The sequence below is a fragment of the Staurois parvus genome, unplaced genomic scaffold (assembly GCF_062004578.1).
Source record: "Staurois parvus isolate SC_StPar_1 unplaced genomic scaffold, SC_StPar_1.0 ptg000195l, whole genome shotgun sequence".
Classification (NCBI taxonomy): Eukaryota; Metazoa; Chordata; class Amphibia; order Anura; family Ranidae; genus Staurois; species Staurois parvus.
This window is the reverse complement of record NW_028317991.1, coordinates 2,426,832-2,454,259: the sequence shown is the minus strand read 5'-3', so window position 1 is coordinate 2,454,259 and position 27,428 is coordinate 2,426,832. Positions and strand designations below refer to the sequence as shown.

Sequence of the window (27,428 nt, the reverse complement as noted above, 5' to 3'; positions counted from 1 at the left end):
GAACCAGTATTCCCAGTATATGGAACTTAATGGATTGTAGAGTGTATGTTTTGGGCTTGTCTGAATGTCTTCAGGGGGAGGGCTGGTGGCCTTTCGATCAGGTTCTCCTCTTTCCATGGGCAAAAAACAACAAATAAAATAGCCCTCCCAACCTTGTGGAAGTCAATAGAATCACAAGCCCAGGAACAGTTAACATCGAAATTCACTTTAATGTTGGGTTAAAAAGCATGACATGTAGGAGTGCCCAGATTGATACATCAACAAGCAGGTGGAAAGGAGAAACACATTTTTCCAAAAGCTGGAGGATGACACATGATCCTGTACCTAACAATAGATTTCTCAGCCCAGGATCCTCAGGACAGTTGGATGGGTGTGTAGATGGCAGCCACTGGGATCACTAAGATGGCGCGTCTACGGGAATTCACGTGTCCCAGATCCGATTGTTATGTCATACACCTGCCAAGAGACCACCCAAACAAGGGCTGGTGAGGGCAAATTAGAAGCCTAGGGGAGCACTCAAACCATGTCAAACCAAAGGAGAGAAACCAATCATCACGATAATATGTTTCAGGGACTTCCTCAGATCATGTGATTAGGAACCGGCAATCCAAATATATATAGGAGGAGTCGGGGGAGTGTGTCATCCTTAATAGCCACCCAAATATATTAACCTTTCTATAATGAGACACCTCAAAGCTAAATTAAAAATGTGCACCTTTTCCCCTTCAATGGGATCTTGCTTCGGGGAGCCCCACCAATACTAAGGTATGCCTTGCTGCGGCAGGTCTGCCAAAGAAAGGGGTCCACCTGGTTTCGTCTGGGTGGACCATGAGTACCCCAATCCCTGTCAAGAGCCTTGTGCCCCAGGGGATCAGGGCCCTTTTTCTATGCAGGAGGACCATTTTGGACACCCCTGTGCTATTTCTTGGGTGCTTAATATTTTATACACCTTGTGTTTAGTTTTGTTTGTGTTCAAAGCAACGCGGAGCTGAAAAAAAAAAGTATTGATTTCGCTCCTTGTAAAAAGTAAGGCGCCTAGAATGAACTTAATAACCTTACCCTACGCATTTGTAGATTCACTAACCGGTTTACCCCCGCTATTCAGTACTAAATGCTTGTACATCTCACTCTAACAAAGTAATAAGCCTGGAAGGAGTTTTAGAATATGTAGTATGCACTCATAAATGGGAGTTTGCAGTATATGGCACTAAGTGCTTGGTCTGAGCACCTAGGGACATCCTTGACTATCGGGAAAAATAAACTGCTGGCAACCTTACAGACTTCTAAATGACATAGTTGGTAATTAAATAAGCAGACAGTTCCAAGATTTGACACCTGCAAACAGATACAAGAGTGAGGCCACCAGGGTCGCGTGTGACAATTGACAGTTTAAGCGAGACAGGAATTAAGTACCAGGTAGTAAAATAGAAGCAAGGTCAGGAGAAGCTGGAGGTCAGAAATTGGAGGTGGACAATCATATTCGAAGAACTAGGAGAAAGTCAATTAAGGCAGTAATAAACAAAATGTCATCTAAGAGGTGCTGGGTGTGACAGGAGTCACTTTGGGTGGGGGAGGGGCATGGAACCCAGCTCACTTTGGAGAGGTGGGGAGACCCCTGTCTCAGCTCTCCATATCCCTCCTATGTGTAAATCACCCTGTGCCTGTTAGGGGTACAGGGTGATCTGTACTAATAAATGTTGTGTGGGTGTTGTCTCAGATTGTGTAGACATGTTTAGGTGGGGTGGGGGTTGTTGATTGTTTACTGCTATGTGGCTGCATCCCATTGTTCTATTGTTTGTCTGGCTTGGGCGCAAACTATTATGGGATGTATACTTTTGTGTGTATTAGCTTAGTGGGGGGTGTCTCCAGCAGCCCTCCCTCCTGATGGGACTGTCTGCTGGTGTGAAGTTTGAATACCTGTGTCTCTTGTTACTAAATGTGGATTGCCCCACCCTGTGTCATTATACAGGGAGGGGGGATTGTCCCCTGAGTGTATATATCTTGTGTCTGTGTTCAAATAAAAGTAGTCTACCTCCTGGTTTACTTCAAATCTGGTGTCGTCTGGATCTTGGGGTAACAATAGCCAGATTCACTGGTCTCGTGTTCCAGAGCCTGAGAAGACGGAGATACCCAGTCGTGGGTGTCTGTGGTCCGTTACACTGGGCATTTAATGCAACTTCATAAAAAGTAGTGAGAAGGCAAAAAGGTCCTGTTTAAACTTGCGGTTGGGGGTGGCATAAATGTGCGGTTGAACTGTGTTTTTGTCCACTCCAGCTGCCCCCCCCCCCCTCCCCCATTAAGCTGCAATAGGCAGCAGAGGGGGATATTTACGTACCACAGCTGCGATGCTTCACGACCACGGCTAGGTTGACCCAAAATGAAGAGATGGGCAGGCAGCAAGCCCACCGAACGTTACACATGCAAGTCAATGGGGAACGCCCCACAACTGTGTGCAATGTGATTGTCTGCAAAAATTGGGTTAAAACAGGCGGTGAGGGGGCGTTACATCGCTTTGTTTTATTTTGTTTTTATTTTTTTCACAAGCACTTATATTTTCAGATATTTTCACTAAACAATTAGATTTTGTGTACTGTGAGCACTTTGGGTATATATTTTATAATTGTAATTTAGTGTGGTGTCCCTTTTTATGTATACATATATACCCTATTTCTGGCTTTCCCGGCTGCTCTTCTCCACTCCCGCCCCAGCATGTGGGTGGGCCCCCAACTTCATCAAAATACAATGCAAGGGTGGCTGCATGGACTGGTTTTGATTACCAAAACTGTTGGGGGGGAAGCCAACAGGAGACAGGCATAAGGGAACCCATCAATTATGGGGCGAATGGGTTACCCAAATCTGATTACTGTAAAACTGAATAAAGATGATCTTTAGGTTGGTGTCCCTTTTTATGTATACATATATACCCTATTTCTGGCTTTCCCGGCTGCTCTTCTCCACTCCCGCCCCAGCATGTGGGTGGGCCCCCAACTTTATCAAAATACAATGCAAGGGTGGCTGCATGGACTGGTTTTGATTACCAAAACTGTTGGGGGGGAAGCCAACAGGAGACAGGCATAAGGGAACCCATCAATTATGGGGCGAATGGGTTACCCAAATCTGATTACTGTAAAACTGAATAAAGATGATCTTTAGGTTGGACGCCATTGGTTCAGGATCCCATTACAGTAAATTTACATGGTTGCCTTGAGATTCTCTTTAAAGCAGAGCCCCACCCAAAAGGGGAAATTCCGCTTTTAGGACTGGTTCCCTACTCCCCATGAAGGATTGGTACGTTTGGGGAGTGGGTACCCGATTTCGACAGGTACCCGCTCCTCCTTCCGCCTAGGCAATCAGAAATGGAAGTTCTCCACCCTTCCTCACCCCCCCCCCCCACTCTTCTGGGACATGTGATAGGTCCCAGAAGACTACAGGACCAATCACAATGTGCAGCTCTGCTCACCCATGCGTGGTGGTCGCCCGGCTGTGAAGCCGCATACTGTCACAGCCGGGTGCCCACACTTAAGATGTCGGTGCCAGGGACAGAGGTTGGCCAGTAAACCCAGCAGGGGTAAACATTGCTGAATCGTGGGACAGGTAAGTGACTATTTTTTTTTTGACTGGAACTCCACTTTCAGGCTAGGTTCAAACTTATGCAGGTTGCGGTTGATGAATTTTCCTGGTGCTTTTTACATTTTTTCTCACGCACATTTACGACACTTTTTAATACGGTTTGCATTTATGGGATGTGTTTAATGTTTCTAGGTGTATGTTGTCATGCAGGAAATGCACCCAAAACGCATGTACATGCATTTTTGATGCAGTCTCTTTGAAGTCTGTTACACGCAAACCACAATCTGCTGCAGGAAAAAAAAAGTCCCTTTAAAAAATCTTCACCGGCACAAAACGCACAGATGTGTACTAGATCCATAGGAAATCATGTTAAATGGATTGCAGTGAGTTTCTAAAACTGTGAAATGCACTGAAAACCACATAAATGTGAACCTAGGCTCACAGTCAGGTCCTAACTACCTACCAAAGTTTTGTTTAGCTCTAGGGCCGCTTCATATATCATGCTGTCAAGCTATTGTGTCGTTAAAGAGAGCAGCGGAGGAAAAGTTGAGCCGCGTGTCCCGCTTGATTGATTGTCTCGGTATGGAAAACGTTATGGAAATTGCACTCGCTGGATCGGAAAAATGCAGACATTAATTGAATTTTATGGAAATCGCAGGGATTGATTTGAATACAGCAATTTCTACATTCAATGCATTATTTGCATAGGAAATCCTAGAAAGATTAATAGCTCGGTGTTGACAACATCCTGAAACTTTCAGAAAGGATAGGAGCAAAGCCTGAAAAGTCTCTGAATGATAACAAGGTATTTTGTTCCACAATGAGCTTTATAAATCTTTTAACAGTCAACAGAACGTGTCTTTTTCTTTTTTAAAGGCAAACTATAGGGCAGTTTTAGCGAGTGACTATTGTGAATTACTATTGAAGTGTTTAGCTAATGATATTACACCTTCATTTTTTCAAAGAACATGTAATCCCAACATTTCCTGTTTCTGATATGTGCCTACTGTACCATGTACTTGTATGAAAAAGTCTCCTGTTCTCTTTGTATTATTTCCTTTGTGTGAAATCCCTGGTGTTCCTGCCAGCCCCTCTGCTTTCCTATTAAAAGTGACCACACTAGGCATGAGAGCACAGAGTGGTCAGTTCTCTACCTGTGCCTGCTCTCCTTCAATGATTAGACTTGTCCTGACATGCCTTCCCCCCCCCCCTCTGCATAGCCATTCACTGGGAAAACCAGTCTGCTGCTGTTCCTCCTCCTCACTTCTCTATGCAGCTAAGAACAGATGGAATGCGATCACTTATAAAAAGGTAATTATAATGTTTTTTTTTATATCTATACACATGTTTTGCCTTTCATGTCTCTTTTAAACTTAATGGGCTGTTTTATAAGGTGAGGATGCACATACACGGTAAACACTTTCAGCAGCTGAATTTAATCACTTACTTAGTATGCAGCTTCATTATCTTTCAATCCTTGCCTATGTTTATACTTGTGCCATGACCACTGCCCCAGGTTTCCTGTTTCATATTGTCACCTTTCTCTTTCAGCATCTTGTGGAGTCACCCTTGCATGCAGGAATTGTGTCTTCTTACACTGTGTGCATCAATAGAAACACACAGCCTCAGCATCCCCACAACATGATGCTGCCACCACCATGTTTCACGGTGGGGATGGTGTGTTCAGCATGATGTGCAGTGTTAGTTTTCCACCACACATAGCGATTGGCTTTTAGACCAAAAAGTTCAATTTTGGTCTCATCTGACCAGAGCAGCTTCTTCCACATGTTTGCTGTGTCCCCCACATGGCTTCTCTCAAACTGCAAATGGGACTTCCTATAGCTTTCTTTCAACAATGCCTTTCTTCTTGCCACTCTTCCATAAAGGCCAGATTTGTGGAGTGCACGACTATTAGTTGTCCTGTGGACAGATTCTCCCACCTGAGCTGTGGATCTCTGCAGCTCCTCCAGAGTTACCATGGGCCTCTTGGCTGCTGCTCTGATGAATGCTCTCCTTGCCCGGCCTGTCAGTTTAGGTGGACAGCCATGTCTTGGTAGGTTTGCAGATGTGCCATACTCTTTCCATTTTCGGATGAGGGATTGAACAGTGCTCCGTGAGATGTTCAAAGTTTGGGATTTTTTTTATAACCTAACTCTGCTTTAAACTTCTCCACAACTTTATTCCTGACCTGTCCAGTGTGTTCCTTGGCCTTCATGATGCTGTTTGTTCACTAATGTTCTCTAACAAATCTCTGAGGGCTTCACAGAACAGCTGTATTTAGACTGAGATTAAATTACACACAGGTGGACTCTATTATATTAATTAATGGACTACTGAAGGCAATTGGTTCCACTAGATTTTAGTTAGGGGTATCATCTGAAAAGTGTGGCATGCATTTGTATTCAGCCCCCTTTACTCTATTTGTAAAACATTTTGAAAACAATTTATCATTTTCCTTCCACTTCACAATTATGTGCCACTTTGTGTTGGTCTATCTCATAAAATCCCAATAAAATACATTTACGTTTTTGGTTGTAACATGACAAAATGTGGAAAATTTCAAGGGGTATGAATACTTTTTCAAGGCGCTGTAAGGGTTTACAACCACTTTAATGTAATGCACTTTAGTGTGTGTTAATACATGTGCATGAATGTACTACGATGAAACTGTAGAGATTAGAAAAGTAAAGTAGCCACTAGAGACAAAGTAGATAAGCTGCTACAGCAAAGGGAATTTTGTCTTACATTTTGCTGGTTTCAAGCAAAACATGCATGTCCAAACTGATCCAGAGACCTAAAATCTAAAATTGTTCCTTCGAAGACCTGGTGTTTCCATCCACCTTTGGGTTTTCTCATTTCCCTTTATTCTAGGAAATGGGAAATCTATGCAACGCCTGGAGATATAAAAAAATAAATGCCTAGTGGCTATTGAAAATCTGTTTTTGGGCTGACTGACCCTTTAAAAATACTAAGCTGAACTGCTAATGACATTTTAGTAATTATATTATATATTATAGGGAAATCTTTATAGCTGGGAACATCTTGTTTGTAGCCAGCAGCAGAGTAGTCATGATAACCCTGTTGGTAGCTCGGTGTTCACTGTAGCCCAGAGCACCTTGTTGGTAGTGTGAACTATGAGTATTAGGGAGATACCTGTCCATAGCCCGAAAATCATTGCTTGTAGCCAGGAACACTGAAATATCACTTTTGGGTAGACTGGCCTTCAAATGTCAGTATGCAATAAAGTCTGGCATTAAAGTGTCACTTTAAATCCTAAAGCCTTCTCACAGTTACAGAATATATCTAGGTATCAGCCAATGCAGCTGACTCCGGTTTGAAGTCCACCACCAACCTACCCATACTATAGTTTGAAGTCCACCACCAACCCACTCATACTATAGTTTGAAGTCCACCACCAACCTACCCATACTATAGTTTGAAGTCCACCACCAACCTACTCATACTATAGTTTGAAGTCCACCACCAACCTACCCATACTATAGTTTGAAGTCCACCACCAACCTACCCATACTATAGCTGAATTCCACGTATGGCTATGTTTGCATAGTTACATGGGTCCAGTTTGGACCCATGTAAACAGGCATGTGTCATACTTGAGAGATCCCTCTGGAAGCTGGAAGTCACTATAATAGGCATCACTACTAGAGTGATTGCCATCACGGTTGTCTTGCTGTGTAGTGAACACAGTCTGTCGCTCGCTCAGCACAGGCACCATTCAGAGAAAACTTTGGATTTTACCCTATGAATGGACATGGTGGAAAGGCAGGGAGGTGACATCACAATCTCAGCCTCGTCCAATCAAAGAAAGCTTTACATTCATTAGGAAAATGCTAGGTTTTCTCTTGAGTGGTGCCCATGCCAAGCGAGCAAGCCCCTGTGTTCACAATGCATCAGGGCAGCTGCTTGTAAGCAGGTGCTTACAGATGTTGGGATTGAGTTAGACAGGTTTTCAGGCTGCCCATGTGGGAAGGGGTTAAGCTAGGTTTTTCATTTTCCAAAACTTTTCTGGGCTCTGCCCTCCACCCTGTTCTGCTAATAAAAGGGGAGAAGGCTCTACTCAGGTTCTCTCTGGAATGGCCTGCATAGGAAGGAGAAGAGACTCACAACCTGAAGATGTAGTTACCAGTAGCGAATGGAGCACCCTCTAGGGAAGTCCACCTGGGCCAGGACTTTTCTACACCATGGACTGCTACCTTGGGGAGGTATGAACTGGACAGCCTGTAACTAGTCAGTTAGGGAAATACTGTTGCACTATTGGACTGTATCGTTGAGGTCATTCAGTAAAGTTTGATAACCATTCATTGCCTGGTATGAAGTTACTGCAAAGTGGTGCATGGTAGTATATGGCATATCACAAAGAACAGCACCTTTAACACACACACAGGGTGAAGATGAAGACGTGTAGTTACTAAAGGTAAGCAACACAAGGGAATGTTATGGTAGCCAAAGAGTGAAAGGACTGTAGGGGTGACGGGTTCTCTGTATATCAAAGGGATCATCAGGTTTCTGATTCCCTCCCTAGCAGTCGGGGGTTCCAGAAAACTGATACCACACCCACGTGGCAGAGGCCTCAGAGACCTAGCCGTAGGTACAGGAAGAGTTAAAAGGAGACAAGATGTGCATTCAGGAGGTTCACGCTGTTACTTGGGGGACCCATACTCTAATCACTGGGAGAGAGCTGATAGGAAAGCTGGACTGGTAGAACGGGACACAAGCTCAGCCGGGCAATAGGGGATCATGGGGCCCCTGTGTCCTCGCCCAAACCCAAAAAAGCCTATGAAAAAGCCAAGGAAAGGTACCAGGGGCATCTCATGGGGCCCCCTACTGAGCCCGGGCCCTCAGGCAGTGCCCGAGTGCTCAAATGGTCAGTACGCCCCTGATTCAGAGTATCCCTCTATATCCTTTCCCTATCCCAGTTCTACAACAAAATAAAAACAACAAAAACTACAACCCCTAGGCTGATCATTGGAGTGACAAGTTGTGTGCACATGGCTATAGGAAATACTGTGTGCTTGGCTGCCAGTGAAAATTTGGGGAAAGGCTTGGGCAAAATACCAGGGGCTCCTACGGGGGTAGCGCTACACAGGGGTGCTGCTTTAATGTTGAATTAGCATGAACGCAGCCCAGCTTGGTCCCACACATTAGTGAGTGCGTACACGAGTGAGAGGAGGCCCCGTCTGCCGGGTAAGTAGGCCCTGCCCACATGCTCGGCATGGGACCCGGAAGCCAGCAAACATTCACCATAGTAGTGGAAACTAATACAGTGATTTCCATATTCCACAGAGATCTTCCAGATATGGCGCATGCATAGTTACACTCACCGGCCACTTTATTAGGTACACCTCGCTAGTGCAAAGAAAATCTCCTCCACACCATTGCACCACCAGCCTGAACCGTTCATACAAGGCAGGATAGATCCATGCTTTCATACTGTTTACGCCAAATTTTGACCCTACCATTTGAATGTCTCAGCAACCAGTCTGCCCATTTTCCTCTGGCCTTTGACATCAACAAGACATTTCCGTCCACACTACTGCTGCTCACTGGATATTTCCTCTTTTTCGGACCATTCTCTGTAAACCCTAGAGATGGTTGTGCGTGAAAATCCCAGTAGATCAGCAGTTTTTGAAATACTCAGACCAGCCCATCTGGCACTAACAACCATGCCACATTCAAAGTCATTTAAATCCCCTTTCTTCCCCATTCTGACGCTCAGGTAGAACGTCAGCAAGTTGTCTTCACCACGTCTAGATGCCTAAATGCATTGAGTTGTTGCCATCTGATTGGCTGATTAGAAATATGTATTACCAAGCAATTGAACAGGCGTGCCTAATAAAGAGGCCGATGAGTGTATATTGATCCAATGCAACTATGCGAAAACACCCAGACTTGGAATTCATGCTTAACTTAAGATTGCAGAACAGCTATTTCCGGCCTTTAGAGGCATACAACCACTTTTTCTCTTAAAGTCTATCTATCGCAGTCAACATATATTTTTTTAAAGGTGAAAACTGAGAGGCTGTCATGCTGACCCTGAATCTAGTTTGTCTCTGATCTAAAACAAGCAGGCACCCAGTGAAGTCTGAAATGTGTGAACTCCCACCCTTCATAGCTGTTCCAAGGGATTCAAGCTCTAGGTAGTGAAGTCAGGATCAAAGGAAGAGTCAACCATGGCGGCTATCTGATTCTTTTCCTGATATCTTCCCTTTAGTGGACATCTGCTGTGTATTGTTTCCCTGCTGTGCTACATCAGCTGAGCGCAGCCTGAGAGGGGATCATTCTCCCAGAAGCACAATGACGACAAATTCACTGCTCACATGTTATTTGAAAACGCACAGCTTTCTCCCCACACAGGCGTGCAATAAAATATGATCCCATTTAGCTGAACCAGCATATCCAGGGATTAGACACTCCACAGAATTCCATGGAGAAAAGCCCTTAGTACAAAATCATCCATCTGACATTCAGCCCGGGTTCACACTTCTGCGATGTGGCATATCGCATGTGATCAGGGGCGGACTGACCATTTGGAAACTCGGGCAGTGCCCGAGGGCCCAGGGTCAGTAGGGGGCCCCATGAGATGCCCCTGGTACCTTTTTCATGGGCTTTTTTGAGTTTGGGCAAGGACACAGGGGCCCCATGATCCCCTATTGCCCGGGGGCCCCATGAGTTGTCAGTCCGCCCCTGCATGTGATTCACACGGGTACCGCACCGCATTCCTGTGCAGATCACATACAATTTCTGTGCAGTGCAATTTGAGCCATACACATTGTATGGCTCAAATCACACCGCATCCGCACCAAAAAGGTACAGGACCCTTTTTTTGGTCCACACTAAAATTGGATTGCATGGGTATTCACACCTATGCGATCTGATTCCGCACATCGCACCACGGTTTGCGAACTGATTTCGGGGTGTTGTTAACTTAACATACACACCCGCAGCGGTTCGCATGAACGAGGTGCGACTGTGATGCGGTGCGGAATTCACACAGAAACCGATGCGAATTCCGCACCACATCAGTGTGAACCCGGGCTAAAGAAGTCTTCCACTTTCAGAAAGCAGGTGGAAAACCTCTATGATATCCATGCTGCTGATTGGTTGGGTGTTCCGCATTCAACCAGCCAGCTGTTTAACAGGAGAAATACAGTTCATTTACAGTCAGCACAACTATATTATATGTGTATGTGGTGACTGTGTTAGTTTTCTTTTTTTGTCTATTTCCTCTTTATGTCCACCTGGTGATCTGGCCATTAACACACTTACAGTGTCTCTGCTCTGGATGGAGGAGCAATGGAGACACCCTTGTATTGTCAGTCTGGGGGGAGGGGAGGGTTACAGTAGAAGTACTAGCAGATTTGGATTTAAGCCAAACACCAGCAAACACTTTTAAACCACTTGCCTGCTGCCCCATAGCAGATGTAGTGCTACGGGATGCTTCACTGGGCAAAATTACATAAATATACGTGATTCTGCATTTCTGGGTAGGGGGTGTGCGCGTGCGCTGCCTCCTCTGCGCTGCTATTGGCTGCTGAGGATGTCAATCACTGGGTCCTGGCTGTCGATTTTCAGCCGGGACTTGGTAATCATCGGCGAAGCTCAGAGGGGAGAGATCTGTGTGTACACAACACAGATCTCTCTCCTGTCAGCATGGACATGCTGCTTTCTATCTCTCTATACAGCAGAGAGCAGGGGCGGACTGACAACTCATGGGGCCCCCGGGCAATAGGGGATCATGGGGCCCCTGTGTCCTTGCCCAAACTCAAAAAAGCCTATGAAAAAGGTACCAGGGGCATCTCATGGGGCCCCCTACTGACCCCGGGCCCTCGGGCAGTGCCCGAGTTTCCAAATGGTCAGTCCGCCCCTGGCAGAGAGATAGAAAGCAGCAGGTCTTCTTAGTAAAACAGCACACAGTCTAATCACTTCCTAACACACAGTTAACCCTTTGGTAGCCGCATATGTTAACTCCTTCCTGCCCAGTGTCATTGGTACAGTGTCAGTGCTGTTTATTAGCACTGATCACTGTATTAGTGACACTGGGGATGTCAGTGACAGTCAGTCCCCCCCCCCCCCAGTTTCAGAATGCCCACCACAGTCCCGCTATAAGTCACTGATCACCGCCATTACTATTATAAAAAATAATTAAATATTCCAGTATATATACCGCCATTTGTAGATGCCTATAACTGTCATGTAAACCAATTAATTTACATGTATTGGGATTTTTTTAGTGTATGATGACATATTATTTTTTATTGGATATGTTTTATAGCAAAAAGTCAAAAATATTTTTTTTTTAAAATTGTCAGTCTTTTTTTTTGTATATAGTGATCAAGTACCACCGAAAGAAAGCGTTATTAGAAAACTCTATTTGTGGCAAAAAATTACAAAAACATTTACTTATGTACAGTGTTGCATGACCGCAGAAGCGCCATATCGCAAAAAATGTCCTGATCAGGAAGGGGGGTAAATCTTCTTGAGGGTAGTTAAGTAGTTACAACAACATTTTCTTTTTCCTTTTGGAATAAAGGTTTTACATACATAAATAAAATCTGATATTTATAAACACCTCTGTCAGTGGTAGATGGTTTCACCCAATCCTCTAACTGACACTTTGTCTGGACATCTTGGCCTGTTAAAAGGGAATTGAAAAATAACAGACTTATTGATCACATCACCAGGCGAAAATATACAGTTGTGTTCAAAATAATAGCAGTCAGACATCACTAACTGGATCAATCACTGTTTTTGGTAGAAATTATATTTCTACATGGCAAATAATTTACTAGCAGGTGTAGTAGAGTAATAGAAATCCAACAGACCCAACAGTCATGACATGCATGCTGCTGATTCTGTGTCATTGAATCACTAATTGAAAGGGGCGTGTTCAAAATAATAGCAGTGTGGAGTTCTATTAGTGAGGTCATTCATTCTTTGAAAAACAGGTGGCAATTATTGCCCTTATTTAAGGAAGGAAGGCAGCAAATGTTGTACATGCTGGTTACAGTGCATTTCTCTCTGAAATTCAGAGGAAAATGGGTCGTTCCGGACATTGTTCAGAAGAACAGCGTACCTTGATTAAAAAGTTGATTGGAGAGGGGAAAACATATAAAGAAGTGCAGAAAATGATAGGCTGCTCAGCTAAAATGATCGCAAATGCTTTAAAATGGCAACCAAAACCTGAAAGATGTGGAAGAAAGTGAAAAACTACCATTCGAATAGATAGAAGAATAGCCAAAATGGCAAGGACTCAGCCAACAATCAGCTCCAGGAAGATGAAAGAAGGTGTAAAGTTCCCTGTGAGGACTGTTACAATTAGAAGACGCCTATGTGAAGCCAAGCTATCTGCAAGAAGCCCCCGCAAAGTCCCACTGTTGGAAAAAAGACATGTGCTGAAGAGGTTACAATTTGCCAAAGAGCACATTGACTGGCCTAAAGAGAAATGGCGCAACATTTTGTGGACTGATGAAAGTAAGATTGTTCTTTTTGGGTCTAGTGGCCGGAGACAGTTTGTCAGACGACCCCCAAACACTGAATTCAAGCCACAGTACACTGTGAAGACAGTGAAGCATGGTGGTGCAAGCATCATGATATGAGGATGTTTCTCATACTATGGTGTTGGGCCTATTTATCGCATACCAGGGATCATGGAAAAGTTTGAATACATCAGAATACTTGAAGAGGTCATGCTGCCTTATGCTGAAGAGGAAATGCCCTTGAAATGGGTGTTCCAACAAGACAACGACCCCAAACACACCAGTAAACGTGCAACATCTTGGTTCCAGACCAACAAGATTGACGTTTTTAAAGTGGCTGTAAAAACCAGACATGAAATATGAACGAAGCATATCCCTCTAAAGTGTGTACTTGTCTCAGTCCAGAGCACTATTTCATTTGCTGTCTTGTTCCTCTACTATCTGCGTGTGTCACTTCTGACAAGTCTTCCTGACATCAAGAGAAAAATGGTCACAGGGGAGGGAGTTCCATCACACAGCCTGTGATTGAAAAGCTACAGCTCTGTTCCTGCCCTTTTTGTTCTGACAACTCAGACAAGCTTTATAAATTCTGGACTTTGAACGGATGTAGAAAAGAGAAGACTGCAGATAAACTGGTACAACGTATGTAGGAAGACTTGTATTTTCTATGTGTATCACCTGATGTCAGTCACTTCACTGGGTATATGTAAGGGCATGCAACAACTTTAAGTCAAAAACAACCAGCATTTTAAGAATGGCAGACCCTGTGCTTCTCTCATGCCAAAGTCACTTTAACAGGTGGTAATGTAAGATAGCGCACAGGGAGCGCATTTTTTCCAATGAATCAGCCCAACTCATAGGCTTTCCGTAAAACACAACCACTGGGTAGCGCTACAAATAGGAAAACAAATACACTGCTCAAAAAAATTAAAGGAAAACTTTGAAAACACATCAGATCTCAATGGGGAAAAATCTCATGCTGGATATCTATACTGATATGGATGGGTAATGTGTTAGGAATGTAAGGATGTCCCATCGTTTGATGAAAATGAAAATTATCCACCTACAGAGGACTGAATTCAAAGACACCCCGAAAATCAAAGTGAAAAAATGATGCAGCAGGCTAGTTCATTTTGCTGAAATTTCATTGCACCAACCCAAAATGGTACTCAGTAGTTTGTATGGCCCCCATGTGCTTGTATGTATGCCTGACAACGTCGGGGAACGCTCATAATGAGACAAGGGATGGTGTCCTGGGGTTTTTTTCCCAGATCTGGACCAGGGCATCACTGAGCTCCTGGACAGTCCGAGGTGCACTGGTGGCATCGGATGGACCGAAACATGATATCCCAGAGGTGTTCTATTGGATTTAGGCCAGGCGAGCGTGGGGGCCGTTCAATTGTATCAATTCCTTCATCCTCCAGGAACGGCCTGCATACTCTCGCCACATGAGGCCGGGCATTGTCGTGCATCAGGAGGAACCCAGGACCCACTGCACCAGGGTAGGGTCTGACAATGGGTCCAAGGACTTCATCCCAATACCTAATGGAAGTCAGTGTGCCATTGTCTAGCCTGTAGAGGTCTGTGCATCCCTCCATGGATATGCTTCCTCAGACCATCACTGACCCCCCACCAAAACGGTCATGATGAATGATGTTACAGGCAGCAAATGTTCTCCACGGCTTCTCCAGACTCTTTCACGTCTGTCACATGTGCTCAGGGTGAACCTGCTCTCATCTGTGAAAATCACAAGGCTCCGGTGGAGGACCTGCCAATACTGGTGTTCCATGGCAAATGCCAATCCAGCTCTATGGTGCTGGGCAGTAAGCACAGGGACCACTAGAGGACGTCGGGCCCTCAGGCCACCCTCATGAAGTCTATTTCTTATTGTTTGGTCAGATACATTCACACCAGTGGCCTGCTGGAGGTCATTTTGTAGGGCTCTGGCAGTGCTCATCCTGGTCCTCCTTGCACAAAGGAGCAGATATCGGTCCTGCTGATGGGTTAATGACCTTTTACGGCCCTATCCAGCTCTCCTAGAGTAACTGCCTATCTCCTGGAATCTGCTCTTTTGACAATAGCACATATTGATGTGCCTCCTGGAGGAGTTGGACTGCCTGTGCAACCTCTGTAGGGTCCAGGTATCGCCTGATGCTACCAGTAGTGACACTGACCCTAGACAAATGCAAAACTAGTGAAAAACAGTCAGAAAAGATGAATTGGGAAAAAAATGTCAGTGGCCTCCACCTGTAAAACCATTCCTGTTTTGGGGGTCATCTCATTGTTGCCCATCTAGTGCACCTGTTGTTAATTTCATTAACACCAAAGCAGCTGAAACTGATGAACAACCCCCTCTGCTACTTAGCTGACCAGATCAATATCCAAGAACTTTAATTGACTTGATGCTATACTCTGATTACAAAGTGTTCCTTTATTTTTTTTTAAGCAGTGTATTTCTGCCCCCTTTCCATACAGAATTGCACACCAAACACAGTAATATGTTTGTTTGTTTTTTAAACAATAATGCACAATGATAATTCAAGCAAAGCCAATTTCTTTTGCATGTATATCTAAAATTAAAAAAACAATCCAGCCTCACCAAATGTGCAAACAAATGCGACCAAAATAGAATATAGGCTCGGAAAAAATAAAATGTCCTCACTTTGTCCGCATTGGGTTTTAGCGCTCACTTGCCATGCATATGTGTCAATGGATGGCTGAGATTTCTGTACTGAGAGTGTGCTCACTGCCTGCCACAGACCTCTTATGGTCTGTAGTAGTTATTGAGAATGAGCGGGATTGGCTCTTGATCATGTGACACTCTTGGGCGTAAAGACTCAAAGGGATGCTGGGCTGGGTGGGAAGTGGTGTGAACTTAAAAAAAAGAATATCAATACACCACTCATTATATAATGTTTTTAACCATTAAAGAACTCAGAGCCTTGGATGGCAGCAGCTCGGGTCCGTAAACCAAATACATAATGTGTGTATTGTAGTTCACCAAATAAAACTATATATACTTTTTTATCAAAGTACAAACATTTCTAAAATTTGTAAATCCAAAGACCCCCACCACCGCACCCAATCAACCAACTGTAAATAACACCTGTGTAAAGTTTTGAATGAAAGATACTGTTTATGCAAAAAATTCAAAGGGGGGGGGGGGCTCTGGTGACCAGAGACCCCCTGACATCAGAGTTTCCCTTAACGCCAGAGTGCGCAGTGTTCTCTTTTACATCAGGGTCTGCAGAGTTCCCCCTTGCACTGTAAGGGGAACCCTACAGACTCTGATCTAAGGGGGAACTCTGTGCTGAGTTATATTACCCTGACCTTCATGTAAAAGGAGGAATATATTTTTGCCTTTTAATTTTACTTTAAGCACATTGCTAATCACATTAGCTACATGTTTGTAACTTAAATATTGATATTTGCACTAAAAACCGTCATTTTGGCAAATTTTTGAACTGTCGGTAAACAATATGGCTCTGTCTGTAAATTTCATGTGCCTTGTCAGTAAATTTTTTGTTTTATGTGTCGTGTCAGGCAACCCTGATAGGGGCAAAGCCTGCTGACCATGGATTAAGGTAAGTATTATCTAGTAAAACAAGCATTATATTCTATTAGCTGGGGAGAGGGGGTACATTGTAATTCTTTGTTTACTACATGGACCTAGGATAATCAGGGTTGGATCCAAATGAGTCTTCCGTGGTGAGTGTAGTAATGATCTTAAAGTGGCCTTCCTTGACCCTTTACTCCAAAGGAACACCCAAAATAATTTTTAAGTCTTATGGAACCCTTAATAAAACCAGTTTGCCCATGGGATAAATGCCTCTTACAATGGTGGTCAGAATTCCACATGTACAGACAGCTAAAAAATTAGATTGATGTCATCCTGCTGGCTTTGCCATGTGGTGTTGTTCTTAAATTATGTAGGCAACTTCAGATGGGAGGTCAATCAACCACATCTAAAGGAACCTCAAGCAACCTATGGAGAAACCCTGATTGAGAATGGCTGCTCTAAACAGATCATTGGTGCCATGCCACTAGTCCTGTCAAATGGCTTTGGCCCTGGAACTTTGCAGGCACCATCAAATTGGAAGTCAATAAGCCACAACTCAATGGATCATTGGTGCCATACCACTGATTCTACCAAGTGTCATTGGACCTGGAACTATGTAGACACCATCAAATGGGATGTTAATAAGCCACAGCTCAAGAAACTCTTAGAAACATCTGGAGAAACCCTGTTTGAGAATGGCTATTCTAAACAGATCATTGGTGCCATGCCACTGATTCTACCAAGTGTCATCAGACCTGGAACAATGTAGGCACCATCAAATGGAATGTTAATAAGCCACAAAACCCAAGAAACTCTTAGAAACGTCTGGAGAAACCTTGGTTGAGAATGGCTATTCTAAACAGATCATTGGTGCCATGCCACTGATTCTACCAAGTGTCATTGGACCTGGAACTACATAGGCACCATCAAATGGAATGTTAAAAAGCCACAACTCAAGAAACTCTTAGAAACGTCTGGAGAAACCCTGTTTGAGAATGGCTATTCTAAACAGATCATTGGTGCCATGCCACTGATTCTACCAAGTGTCATTGGACCTGGAACTACATAGGCACCATCAAATGGAATGCTAATAAGCCACAGCTCAAGAAACTCTTAGAAGCGACTGGAGAAACCCTGGTTGAGAATGGCTATTCTAAACAGATCATTGGTGCCATGCCACTGATTCTACCAAGTGTCATCAGACCTGGAACAATGTAGGCACCATCAAATGGAATGTTAATAAACCACAAAACCCAAGAAACTCTTAGAAATGTCTGGAGAAACCTTGGTTGAGAATGGCTATTCTAAACAGATCATTGGTGCCATGCCACTGATTCTACCAAGTGTCATTGGACCTGGAACTACATAGGCACCATCAAATGGAATGTTAAAAAGCCACAACTCAAGAAACTCTTAGAAACGTCTGGAGAAACCCTGTTTGAGAATGGCTATTCTAAACAGATCATTGGTGCCATGCCACTGATTCTACCAAGTGTCATTGGACCTGGAACTACATAGGCACCATCAAATGGAATGCTAATAAGCCACAGCTCAAGAAACTCTTAGAAGCGACTGGAGAAACCCTGGTTGAGAATGGCTATTCTAAACAGATCATTGGTGCCATGCCACTGATTCTACCAAGTGTCATCAGACCTGGAACAATGTAGGCACCATCAAATGGAATGTTAATAAACCACAAAACCCAAGAAACTCTTAGAAATGTCTGGAGAAACCTTGGTTGAGAATGGTTATTCTAAACAGATCATTGGTGCCATGCCACTGATTCTACCAAGTGTCATTGGACCTGGAACTACATAGGCACCATCAAATGGAATGTTAAAAAGCCACAACTCAAGAAACTCTTAGAAACGTCTGGAGAAACCCTGTTTGAGAATGGCTATTCTAAACAGATCATTGGTGCCATGCCACTGATTCTACCAAGTGTCATTGGACCTGGAACTACATAGGCACCATCAAATGGAATGCTAATAAGCCACAGCTCAAGAAACTCTTAGAAGCGACTGGAGAAACCCTGGTTGAGAATGGCTATTCTAAACAGATCATTGGTGCCATGGCACTGGTTCTACTGTGTAGAACTATGTAGGCATCATCATTTAGGACATCAACCAGCCCCAGCTCAAAAAAACCCTTAATCTCCATAGGAATTATTATTAATATTATTATACAGTATGTATATAGCGCCGAAGGGTGTGCTCAGCGCTGTACATTAGCGAGGGGGACAGAACATGAAACAATACAGTACAATACAATACACGAGGGGTTCGAGCGCCCTGCTCTTTGCTAGGGATCCATAGAACTCTGGTTACAAATGGCTGGCTTGGAGGTTTCAAACTTTCTACTAATGGAAAATAGTTGATGTGAATCATATTTCATGATTACTGAAGCATAATGTAGAACAAGGCTCTTTTCATAGGTGTATTTCCAAATCAGCCTTCCATTGTACTGGGGAGCTAAACAGTGTATTTCCAGTAAAATCCAATAAGGTGAATGCCTTTGCTAATAGTCTGGAGGCACAATCTTTTCGAATTCACAGAGGTGCCCTTAAAAATGGATTCCAAATTTCAGACTGCAAAACTGCCAATTGAGTTTGTGTATGTATGCATTTCTATCTATCTATCTATCTATCTATCTATCTATCTATCTATCTATCTATCTATCTATCTATCTATCTATTCTCTATCCACCCATCCATCCACCAATCTTTCCTTCCATCTATACATCCTACTTCCATCCACCCATTCATCAATCAATCCATCCTTCCATCTAGCCATCGTCACTCTGTTCATCCATCAATCCATCTATCCACCCTTCATCCACTCATCCATTCATCGATCAATCCATCCACCCATTCATCTTTTCATCTACCCATCCTCCATCCGTTTATCCATCCATCCATCAGTCCACCCATCTATGCATCCATCCATCCATCTCCACATATTAGACATTTAGGGATATACATTTTGGTCTTCTATCTGCAGTCATTTGCTAACACCGAAATTTAGAAAACCAGACATAGCAATTTCAGAAGTTTGTTAAAACCATTAATCCTTAAAAAAAATGTAGTTTACCCTTTTTACTCATCTCAGGACAAACCTGACCCTAGAGGTGTAATTGCAGAAGAAAATAAAGTCATTAATTTCCAGCCGCCCCTGTGGTTCTATTAAATATTCATACTGAACTCCCTGTTGTATATATCAATAGAGGATGTGTAACCTGCAAATTACATATCAATACTTATGAAATATTTAAATGTTTCAGTTACTGCTTTTAGTTTTGTGTTTTTTTTTCTTACAGACTGCAACTCTAGCAACAAAAGTGCAGTATACTACAAACTATAAACTTTAAGGACATTCTACGGCTGCAATTAGGATTTAAGCATATCTCCTGAACTCCCTTGTTATCACATCCAATAAGAAATTATATAATAACATTATAATTACTGTATATACAACATTAATATATAATAATAATATATAATAATGAATATATAATAATATAATGATATATAATAATAACATAGAGCAAAAGGCAATGATAGACAAAAACCCATGGCTACCAATATCAATTCAACTTTTTTTGGCTAAACAGTCCCAATCACATAAGAAGAATCTTTTACTACCTGGGCAGCTTAGGTGTTAACAGTGGAAAAAACATTTTTTTTTGTTGGTGAAAGGCCTCATCATAGTCTCTGATATATTGGTCATTTTTGTGCCATCAATGGCTGTGCATGGCTGATCACTTTTTTTACAAAATAAATGGTGTGGAAACGTTGCATGCCTACGCTGCATGCGTTTGGTGGTCAAGCCCTGGATAGAGATCCTGATTGGTCTGATCTACTGTTTCAAATACGATTGTATGTAAATCTCCAGAATTCACTTATTCTCCTATATTAAATCCTTACGTCCTATATAAAATGATATAAAAGCATAGCACAAAGCCAGCGATTGACAGGAACTCATGGCCACCAATCATAATTCAGCTTTTATCGGGTTAATATTCCCAAGCACAGCTAAAAAAAAAAAAGGAGCAAAACCTGGGCAGCTTAGGGGTTAACAGTGAAAAAATAGGTGTTTTAGGGAGGGATTTACTAAGGCTCCGTTCACACCAATGCGTTTTTTTTAGTGCTTTTTGCAGAAACGCACTACAGTCCATTTAACATGGTTTTCTATGGAACATGTTCACATCTATGCTTTTTGAGAGCTGCATTTTTGGAAAGGGTCAAGGTCTTTTTTCAAAGCAAAAAGCATGCGTTTGGTGGTCAAGCCCTGGATAGAGATCCTGATTGGTCTGATCTACTGTTTCAAATACGACTGTATGTAAATCTCCAGAATTCACTTATTCTCCTATATTAAATCCTTACGTCCTATATAAAATGATATAAAAGCATAGCACAAAGCCAGCGATTGACAGGAACTCATGGCCACCAATCATAATTCAGCTTTTATCGGGTTAATATTCCCAAGCACAGCTAAAAAAAAAAAGGAGCAAAACCTGGGCAGCTTAGGGGTTAACAGTGAAAAAATAGGTGTTTTAGGGAGGGATTTACTAAGGCTCCGTTCACACCAATGCGTTTTTTTAGTGCTTTTTGCAGAAACGCACTACAGTCCATTTAACATGGTTTTCTATGGAACATGTTCACATCTATGCTTTTTGAGAGCTGCATTTTTGGAAAGGGTCAAGGTCTTTTTTCAAACCAAAAAGCAGCGTTTTTGCTACAATAGAGTTCAATGGAGAATCTGCTGAAATGCATGGTAGTGCATTTTTGCCACGTTTTGCATTTTTATTCTGCCCAGCAAAAAAAAAAAATTCCAATTTAACAAAAAAAACGCAAAATATGGTAAAAACATGTCCAAAACATGTGTAGAAAAACGCAAAATGAACTGCAAAAAGCACTGGAAAACGGGCAAAAAGCAAACTGCATAGGTGTGAACGGAGCCTATACTGGTGCACATAGAATCTGGTGCAGCTCCACATAGTAACCAATCAGCTTCCAGGTTTTACTGTCAAAGCCTAATTGAACAAGCTGAAGTTAGAAGCTGATTGGTTACTATGCACAGCTGCACCAGATTATGCGCGCTCCAGTGCGCATGCGTTTAGCGGCTAAGTTTGGATGGAGATCATGATTGCTTTGGTCTACTACTGCAATTATGAATTGAAGTAACTCTCCTTAAATTTCCTTATTCTCACATCTAATTAGAAATGACTTATTCGCTTAATACATAGAGCAACCTATGGAAACCAATCACAATTCAACTTTTACTGTCTTCTTTTTCCCCCCCACACACACATATGGAAAATTGTGCAATACCTGGGCAGCTTAGGGGTTAACAGTGGGAAAAAATTGATTTGAGGATTCAAAAAGGCTCGCATGCAAAGATTTTCTTATATATTGTAAAAAGTCTTGGCATACTTGTACTGCATGCGTTTGGAGACCAAGCCTTGGATGGAGATCATGACTGGTCTGATCTACTATTGCATTTACGATTTTAAGAAAACCTGAATTCTCTTATTCTCACATCTAATTAGAAATTATTTAATAGCATAGAGCATCTATTCTCAATCAGGGTTCCTATGGGTTGCTCCAGAGGTTGCCAGGGGTTCCTTGAGCTGTGGCTGATTGACCCTCAATTTAATGGTGCCTGCATATTTCTGGGGCCAACATTCGAGGCTTTTTTCCATTGACCCCCGCCCAATTGGTTTTAGTAATGGTTCCCCCAGACCTGAAAATTATATTAGGGGTTCCTCTGGGGTAGAAAGGTTGAGCAAAGGGCAATAATTCACAGGGACCCATGACCACCAATTACAACTCAACTTCCTACACACAGCTGAAAAATCTTGCAGTACCTGGGCTTAGGGGTTAACTGTGGGGGAAAAAAGGGCTTTCAGGTTCAAGAAAGGTCTCATTATCGCATGCAAAAATTCTCTGATATGTTACATTTTTTATGCAAGCAATGCCTTTGCATGACTATTTGCCTTTCTATAAAAGAAATGGTGTGGAAACTTGGCATACATGTGTTGTGCGGCCAAATTTTAAACAGAGACCCTGATTGGTCTAGTCTGTTGAAAATCCAGTTTTAGGGAAATCTCCCATTTCTGCATCCAATAAGAAACTGTTTAACAATATGTCTCAAAATGTCTATGCAATCAGTGCATTTGTGTGACACATGCATTGGGCGGACACGCTTTGAATAGAGATCCTGATTGGTTTGGAGGTTTACTGTTGCAAATACCATAGCAGTTTAGGGGTTAACCTCGGGGGGGGGGGAGTGCTTTTAGGTTCGGAAAGGTCTCCTTATCGCAGGCAAAGATTCTTCAATAAATGATTATATTTTTGCACAATCAATGGCTTTGCATGACTTTTCCCTTTTCTATAGAATAAATGGCTGGAAATGCAGGGTGCATGCGTACGGCAGACAAACCTTGAATAAAGATTGTAATTGGTCTGGTCCAGGGGCAAACTAACAACGCATGGGGCCCCCAGGCAATAGGGGATCATGGGGCCCCTGTGTCCTTGCCCAAACTCCAAAAAGCCTATGAAAAAGGTACCAGGGGCATCTCATGGGGCCCCCTACTGACCCTGGGCCCTCGGGCAGTGCCCGAGTTTCCAAATGGTCAGTCCGCCCCTGGTCTGGTCTTCTGTTGCAAATACAATTTTAAGCAAATCTCCCTATCTCACATCCAATAAGAATTTGCTTAATAATATATGGCAAAATTTCTGTGCACGTAATGGCTGTGCGCGACGCATGCGTTTGGCAGCCAAGCTTTGAATAAAGATCCTGATTAGTCTGGTGGTCTACTGTTACAAATACCTGGGTAGCTTAGGGGTTAACTGTGGGGAAAAAAGTGCTTTCGAGGTCAGAAACGTCTTGTAATCGCAAACAAAGATTCTCCAATAAACTATTCCATTTTTGTACAATCAATAGCTTTGCATGGCTTTTTGCTTTTCTAAAGAACAAATGGCGTGAAAACGTCACACGTATGCGTTCAACGGCCAAGCCTGAAACAGAGACTCCGATTGGTCTGGTCCAGGGGCGGACTGACCATTTGGAAACTCGGGCAGCACCCGAGGGCCCGGGGTCAGTAGGGGGCCCCATGAGATGCCCCTGGTACCTTTTTCATAGGCTTTTTTGAGTTTGGGCAAGGATACACGGGCCCCATGATCCCCTATTGCCCAGGGGCCCCATGAGTTGTCAGTCTGCCCCTGGTCTGGTCTACTGTTGAAAATAAGATTTTAAGCAAATCTCCCATTTTCACATCCAATAAGGAATTGTTTAACGACATGCTACAAAATTTCTACGCAACCAATGGCTTTGCGTGACGCATGCATTTGACGACCAAGGTTTGAATAGAGATCCTGATTGGTCAGGTGATCTACTGTTGCAAATACAATTTTCAGCAATTCTCTCAACCAATAAGAAATTGTTTAATAGCATAGCATAACATTTCTATGCAATCAATGGCTGTCTGCGACGCATGCGTTTGGCGGCCAAGCTTTGAAAAGAGATCCTGATTGGTCTATTGCTTTACAATTGCAAATATGATTTTTATCAAACCTCCCATTCTCACATTTAATAAGAAATTGTTTTCTATTATGTCAAAAAAGCAAATCTGCCATTCTCACGTCCAATAAGAAATTGCTTAATAATAAATCACAAAATGTCTCTGTAATCAATGGCTTGGCAGACAAGCTTTGAATAGAGATCCTGATTGGTCTACTGCTCTAAAACTGGAAATACGATATTAGGCAAATCTCCCATTCGCACTTCCAATAGGAAATTGTTTAACATAGCACAAAATCTCTACGCAATCAATGGCTGTGTACGACGCATGCGATTGGCAGCCGAGATTTGAATAGAGATCCTGATTGGTCTGTTTCTCTACAATTGCAAACAGAGAATATGAGATCATCGAGATTACAATTGCAAATATGAGATGCTCTACAATTGCAAATAGAAATTGCAATTGCTAATCTCCCATTTGCACATCCAATATGGAATTGTTTAATAACATGCTACAAAATTTCTACGCAATCAGTGGCTTTGAGCGACGCATGCATTTGGCGACCAAGGTTTGAATAGAGTTCCTGATTGGTCAGGTGATCTGCTGTTGCAAATATACTTTTCAGCAATTCTCCCATTTTCACGTCCAATAAATTATTTAATAACATAGCACAAAATTTCTATGCAATCAATGGCTGTGTACGACACATGCGTTTGGCGGCCGAGCTTTGAATAGAGATCCTGATTGGTCTATTGCTCTACAATTGCAAATAGAGATTATGAGATTGTAGAGATTACAATTGCAAATATGAGATGCTCTAAAATTGCAAATCTTCCATTCGCACGTCCAATAAGAAATAGTTTAATAACATAGCACAAAATTTCTATGCAATCTATGTACACAGCTATACGACGCATGCGTTCAGCGGCCGAGCTTTGAATAGAGATCCTGATTGGTCTGTCTCTCTACAATTGCAAATAGAGATTATAGAGATTACAATTGCAAATATGAGATGCTCTACAATTGCAAATCTCCCATTCGCACGCCCAATAAGAAATTGTTTAATAACATAGCACAAAATGTCTACGCAATCAATGGCTGTGTACGACGCATGCGTTCAGTGGCCAAGCTTTAAATAGAGATCCTGATTGGTCTACTATTTCTACAATTGCAAATAGAGATTATGAGATTATAGAGATTACAATAGCAAATACGAGATGCTCTACAATTGCAAATCTCCCATTCTCACGTCCAATAAGAAATTGTTTTATAACATAGCACAAAATCTAAACGCAATCAATGGCTGTGTACGACTAATGCGTTCAGCGGCCGAGCTTTGAATAGAGATCCTGATTGGTCTGTCTCTCTACAATTGCAAATAGAGATTATAGAGATTACAATTGCAAATATGAGATGCTCTACAATTGCAAATCTCCCATTCACACGCCCAATAAGAAATTGTTTAATAACATAGCACAAAATGTCTACGCAATCAATGGCTGTGTACGACGCATGCGTTCAGTGGCCAAGCTTTGAATAGAGATCCTGATTGGTCTACTATTCTACAATTGCAAATAGAGATTATGAGATTATAGAGATTACAATAGCAAATACGAGATGCTCTACAATTGCAAATCTTCCATTCGCACGTCCAATAAGAAATTGTTTAATAACATAGCACAAAATCTAAACGCAATCAATGGCTGTGTACGACGCATGCGTTCAGCGGCCAAGCTTTGAATAGAGATCCTGATTGGTCTGTCTCTCTACAATTGCAAATAGAGATTGTAGAGATTACAATTGCAAATATGAGATACTCTACAATTGCAAATAGAAATTGCAATTGCAAATCTCCCATTCGCACGCCCAATAAGTAATTGTTTAATAACATAGCACAAAGTCTCTACGCAATCAATGTACGACGCATGCGTTCGGCGGCCAATGTTTGAATAGTCATCCTGATTGGTCTGTTATACCCTGGCAAATGCCAAATTTCCTGAATTCCCTTATTTTCATATCCAATAAGAAATCACTTAATAGCACAGAGTAAAGGGCAAAGATTGAAATCCTGATCGGTCTGCTGAATGCACTGACTTCTCACCGACCATCGCTCTAAAAAAAAAACAGCACATGGTCTGGCTTTAAAGGGTTACAGCAAACTAGCCGTGCGATCCAGATTATTCTTGTAAGCATTGCAGACATAAGGTGTAAAATGCACGCACCCCACACCATCCAATCACCTTTAAACAGATCTAACGGCAGTCGTTTAATTGCTGCGGGTTGCTGCACCTCCTTTGCAATTGTTTTATGGAATGAGCCCGGCTGTCATTAACGAGTTCCATCACCCTACAGAGGAGGTATCATGGCAATTAAACAACCTGTTATAATGCCAAACTTTTTTTTTTTCTTTTTAAATCTAATTTAAATATATGTTCCTAATTTTCACATAAAACTAATAGCAGCGAGATAAAAAAAAAAGACAATATGAGATCTCTCCCAGACGTTGCTTCTCATCGCTCGCACAATTAGCGAGAGTTTGCGATCCCCGCCGATTGACAGCCCTCTATGCAGCTGTTCTCTGCTGCTTAGTAACTGTTTCTAAAGAGACTGCAGAAAATAATTGCAGGGCATTGGAAAAGTGAGCACCTACCTCGCTCATGGTTGCTTAGAGATGACAATCCTTGGGTCCTCCACTCTCCTCTCTCTCTCTCTTTTTTTTTCGAACACTGAGGGACTGGCAGACAGAGCTGTTGTAATGTGCTACGCTTTTTTTTCTTTTCTCTTAAAAGGGGGTACCCTGGAGCATCACCAGCCCACGAGCCAATGGGAAGGCTGCAGCTGCAAAGCCATTCAGCATCCCTTCGACTTTATCCCACAGTCCAAGGAGCCACCTTGTGGCCAAGTGGGAGATCGCCGGCTCCAGGGGAAGGTTTGTTGCAGGGCAGATTCCGCTCTCGGAAATCCGTCATTTAAAGCTCAAGTTTGATCTGCTTTTATTTTACAGCCCCTGGTTCTTCTCTTACCCACTCATCAACAGGCTAATGACATTTTTAAATGAAACATTTCTGTTTTTCATCGCATGCCTTATTTTAGACCCAGTGCTTTCACCACTGGGTCTCTATGCTTCTCTATTAAATGCAGGCAAATTGCTGCGGGAGGGGCCGGCAGGGGTGCTGTATGTAGTTTCCTGAAAACATCACAGCACTCTGCCCTCAATATTCCTCTCAAGAACCCTTAGCCCTGATGCAAGCAGGGGCTCTTACATTGAGGTATGCAAATAT

At 42.6% G+C, this 27,428-nt stretch overlaps 1 protein-coding gene across 2 annotated transcripts in view; it reads right to left on the bottom strand.

Annotated features, from left to right (window-relative positions):
- PCP4 (Purkinje cell protein 4) overlaps window positions 1-26,953 on the bottom strand; it is a 130,722-nt gene extending 103,769 nt beyond the window's left edge. The window contains exon 1 of one of the 2 annotated variants that reach the window (XM_089677894.1): window positions 26,798-26,953. In XM_089677894.1, coding sequence (XP_089534020.1) covers window positions 26,798-26,806 — 9 coding nt within the window. In that variant the 5' untranslated portion in view covers window positions 26,807-26,953. The remainder of the gene's footprint in view (window positions 1-26,797) is intronic. The other variant, XM_089677893.1, reaches the window with a different exon arrangement.
- Between the last annotated feature and the right edge of the window lie 475 nt (window positions 26,954-27,428).